General features: G+C 44.3%; 1 protein-coding gene across 2 annotated transcripts; it reads left to right on the forward strand.

Annotated features, from left to right (window-relative positions):
* LOC8062274 (peptidyl-prolyl cis-trans isomerase CYP19-3) lies at positions 1,074-2,526 on the forward strand. 2 transcript variants are annotated; one of them, XM_021452339.1, is made up of 2 exons: positions 1,074-1,217; positions 1,621-2,526. In XM_021452339.1, the coding sequence occupies exon 2, from the start codon at positions 1,650-1,652 to the stop codon at positions 2,175-2,177; it is 528 nt and encodes a 175-aa protein (XP_021308014.1). In that variant the 5' UTR covers positions 1,074-1,217; positions 1,621-1,649; the 3' UTR covers positions 2,178-2,526. The 2 variants fall into 2 exon arrangements, with proteins under 2 accessions (XP_021308014.1, XP_002459866.1); XM_002459821.2 differs by having other exon boundaries at positions 1,118-1,217; positions 1,626-2,526.

Here is a 4,908-nt window from a genome sequence, read left to right on the forward strand (position 1 = left end):
CAAGACAAAATTTCTGGCTGAATTTTTGCCTTGTTAGTATTCGGTAGAGATTTATCTAGTAAATCAAAAAGTTACAAAACTATACTAGTAGCGCCAATTGAAGTAGTGGGAATTACATATCGGTGGTTGAACTAACAAAATATCTGTCACCATTTTTTTCTACCAGCTTATCTTAACAAATCATAACTTTTATACATGAGCTCGGATGAAGAGAAAAATATAAACCTTTATAGTTTATGACCTTTTCATTGAGATCGTATGAAATCTAAAAGTTTCATATAATGTTCATATCTATATTTGTAGTTCTAAACATTATATCCATTATTCTGGTACCAAGATGGCTTCAAATAAAAGTATTGTGAGCTAAAAGGTGGTAGATTTCATCATCAAATACAATTCTTGTAGAAATTTTATCTCCATATATGTGACTATATGAAAAATTTATACTTGTTTTTGAAGATGTGCTACGTAATGTTGAGAATAAATTGTTAGGATTTATCCATTAGCTAGTCTAGCATATTTTAGAAAAAAAAATCATAACTCCTTCATACAACCTCATATAGGGATAACATTTATACAAATATTGTACTCCACAAATGCATAAAAGATCTACAATTTTGTAGTATACAATTTTTTCGTTTGAAACCATATTGATAGCTAATCAATTTAATGTTCAGATCTACAAATACGCATATGAACATTGTATCAATTTTTGGGTATCAAAACGATCTTAAATGAAAAAAATCCGTGAACTATAATGTTGTAAATCTCTCTCTTATATTTTTTCTCTATAACTCTCATATAAACTTTATCTCCATCGGAATTCATACATAAAAGTTATGATTAAATTCCGCCAATTGAACGGTGGTAACCAATATTCCGCCGATATACAACAGGCAACAGTAATATAATTTTGCAAATTTTCTATTTAGATTAGACAAATATTGTAGGAAAAAACGAATTTTGGTTACCACAGGGGTTGGGCTGGGCCAGCACTGCGCCGGATCTCGGGGCCAAGCTTTACGACGCATACGGCCGAGGAAAATAGCGGCCCATTAAAGCCCACCTCCTCCTCTCTCGCAAACCCTAAACCCCTCCTCTCCCTTTATCTTTGCTTGCCTCCTCTGCCCACAAGCCACACCCGCCGCCGCCTCTTCTTCTTCCCGCCGCCGCCGCCGCCGCCGAAGAGTCCAAGACCTGCGACCTGTTGAGCTGAGGTGAGTTCTAGTCTCCTTCCTCCCCTTCCTCTCACCTTATCTGATTGGTAGATATTCAGGTCCTCTGTTCCTTTCTCTTGATTAATTTACTGTCTTGTGTACGTTTCGTCCTGGATTTGATCTCGAACTGTAAGCACATATCGAAGGCTTTCTAGGCGTCAATCGGCCTATTGAGCTCAAAGCTTGTGCCATATGAATCGTCCTCGTCATCTCCACTTCAGATTAACATGATCTCCTGCCACCTTACGTGGAGGCTAGGATTCTCTTGGTCATGTCATATTTAGGATGACGCTGCACATTTTGGTTCCCTTGAACAGAAAATCTTTTATTTGATTTCTCCCGTATGCTTTTATTTAACCTGCTTCCGACGATGACACTCCCCTTTGCCTTGACGCTTTGACAGAACAGAGCAAAGCCGAGAAGGCATCCGCCATGGCCAAGAACCCCAAGGTGTTCTTCGACATCCTAATCGGCAAGTCCCAGGCCGGCCGCGTCGTGATGGAGCTCTTCGCCGACAAGGTGCCCAAGACGGCCGAGAACTTCCGCGCCCTGTGCACGGGCGAGAAGGGCCTGGGCTCCTCGGGGAAGCCGCTGCACTACAAGGGCTCCGCCTTCCACCGCATCATCCCCAGCTTCATGTGCCAGGGCGGCGACTTCACCCGCGGCAACGGCACCGGCGGGGAGTCCATCTACGGCGCCAAGTTCGCCGACGAGAACTTCAAGCTGCACCACACGGGGCCCGGCGTGCTCTCCATGGCCAACGCGGGGCCCAACACCAACGGCTCCCAGTTCTTCATCTGCACCGCGCAGACGTCCTGGCTTGACGGCAAGCACGTCGTCTTCGGCAAGGTGGTCGATGGCTACGCCGTCGTGCAGAAGATGGAGGCCGTCGGCTCTGGGTCCGGTGCCACGTCCCAGACCGTAGTCATCGAGGACTGCGGCCAACTTGCTCACGACTGAGTGCCTTGCTCAGCTGTCTCGAGTTTCATTGTAGCCAAATGAACGGATAAATAAATTTGATTAGATTAGTTTTGATTTATGAGATGCTCAGACTTGTATTGTATACCACACATCGGCGTCCGTCGGAAACATAGACCTTGCTGAGCTGTCTCGAGTTGTTCCGGCGCTAAGGGCAGTTTTAGTGGGGCTTTTATCAGAATATCATGTACATTTATTATAACGTTATGTCAGTAAAACTGTATTTTTTCATGAAATGAAGAGGAGAGAGAAGTAGTTTCACCACGGTGAAACTCCGCGGGCGTTGTTTTCCACGCGGTGAAGCGCGGGCGTTGTTTCCCACGTGGTGAAACGGAATGAAATCCCTACTGAAGGTTAAATTGTTTCACCATCTTGCATGTAATCCAATCATTTTGCAGTAATTAAATGCTTTGCCTAGCCTAGAAAACATCGAGGTGAAACTCATATATTGTGGAGGTTGTTTCATTGTTCGTTTCATTGATGCCATGTCAGCAGATTTGTTTTGGAAACAATATATTGAAATGGGCCACTGAGACTGGTCTAAGGATGCACTGCACTAGTTCCTGCAACATCTAATTTTTTTGCTACAAACAACAAGAGAGATACTCCCTCCGTCCCAAAAAGAGTGTCGTTTTAGGTTTTTGTGCCACAAGTTTGACTCGATTTGTAGAAAATACATGCAATATTTATATCTCGAAATAAATTTGTTAAAAAACTAGACTTAAAGATCTTTCCAATGATACTAATTATGTAATATAAATATTAATATTTTTTACTATATATTTAGTTAAAGTTATTTCTCGGGAAGCGAAAACGACACTTATTTTAGAACGGAGGGAGTACATGCTAATATTAATTAGAGAAGCATCAAAATACAAGACTCTTATAAAAACATGATATGATCAAAGAGTGGCCATGTCTGCACCCTGCACAAGGCCAAGGCCTACAAAAGAACTGTGTTTGACATATGCAGAAAACAGAGAATACAAGTGATTCTGAAGATATGAAAAAATTGAAGCCCGTGCTCTCTAGCAGAATTCAAGCCCTCTCTCCAAGCAAGACTTGACAATCACCTCACCAATCTTTTGTGCTATTTCCTGAAAGCTACAAGAAACACTACTGCTAAACTACGAGAAACATGAAGCAACTCCACGCCGAAGCCACTTTCTAGTGACCATACTTCTTGATGAACACCGACTCACTGTGTCTGCAATGTCAAATTACAAATTAGAAGGTGAGACAGTGTGGATGGGCATGAGTAATAGATAACAATCACATTGATCAAGAGGTAGAACCTCCATATCTACTGACCAAGATGGGCACACTCTACAGGTCTTTAGCCAATGTCTCCTGCTGCGCCTCCTCCTCACCCCGCACATCAGCCAGCTCCCCAGAGGGCGTAGCCGCGGACCTCCTCTCTGTGCTCGGCGGCCCGTGCACCGTGGCGCGGGTGCCGACGGCGGAGGCCTCGCGGCTCCACGCCTCGCGTCCATCTGGAGGTAGGGCGGCAGCCATGGTGACTAGTGACACCAACAAAAACAAGAAGATTCAGATTAGAAGAACAAGAACAAGGGAGAAGAAGAACAGTAGATGAGTGATTCTCACCGACAGCAGATGAGTGATTCTCACTGGAGCAATTGACTGACGCTTCCCTAGCGCCGCCGCTGCGGATGTGGCGCTCGAGTAGGAGTCCGCTCATGTGGCGGATGCGGCGCCTATGTGCTTCCCACGCACAAGCCTTGCAGGCTAACGCAGGTGCCTGCTTTAGTTTCTTGGGCTTCGCAGGCTTGACTGTTTAGGCCCGCATCACTTGAAGTAGGAGGCTGCAATGTCTACAAGGCCTATTTTTGTAGGCGGGCCGAGCAGGCTGGTAGGTCGGCCCACACCTGCTTGCATCTTTATCCGACGCTCCTCTTGTTGGGCTCTATGGATGCAATCGACTCATCTTCCTCCATCTTCTCCATCTTGCGGTAGTGCAACTAGTCTTGGGGTCGATCTGCTGCACTATATCCGCTACTTCCTCAGTGGCTGTTTTTCTCGGTCTTGCGCTTCTTTCGCTACTTCTTCCTAAGTGGCTGTTTTTCTCTGTCTTGCGCTTCTTTCACTCACCGTCGGTGAAATCCTCCCTAATACCCCTTGCTTTGATTCTAGGGTTTGGTCTTGCCCTTTTTTGGTTTCGATTTCTATCTGTGGAATCATAGGTTAGGTCCATGATGTTGGTATAGTTGCTATGAATGGTGATTTCGAGCACCTACACATGTATGCTCCATTATTGGTACTTTGATATGGTCGATCATGAATCTATCCATTGCACTGGAGGCATTTTTGTGTTATGCAACTGTGCTATTTTTGTTTGTAGCTACTCTGTAAATTTTTTAGTGCTTTGATATGGTCGATGATGAATCCGTTCAATGCACCAGAGGCATTTTTGTTATGCAGCCATGTTGCTCTGAATGATTGCACTTTCATGTCGAGGTAAGTCAGGGTCTACTAGAACCGAGTTGTATCTTTGAATATTGAATGCATGTAGATGAATCCAAATGCTGAGCGTGAGATGATGGCCAGAAAAGTAGTTGCCATTGTTGTGGTTATGTTTTCTTGTTTGGTGACTAGACTTAGAAGAATTAGGGCCCAACTTTTGCCTGTATCTTATGGTCCTAGGTCACGCGAGCAGCATAGGCTAAGAACCCTCCAAATGATATTTAACAACACT

The sequence above is a fragment of the Sorghum bicolor genome, chromosome 2, assembly GCF_000003195.3.
Source record: "Sorghum bicolor cultivar BTx623 chromosome 2, Sorghum_bicolor_NCBIv3, whole genome shotgun sequence".
NCBI lineage: Eukaryota > Viridiplantae > Streptophyta > Magnoliopsida > Poales > Poaceae > Sorghum > Sorghum bicolor.

Excerpts from the sequence above, each read along its gene's own strand:
- LOC8062274 (XM_021452339.1), top strand. The coding sequence starts at position 1,650 with ATGGCCAAGAACCCCAAGGTGTTCTTCGACATCCTAATCGGCAAGTCC.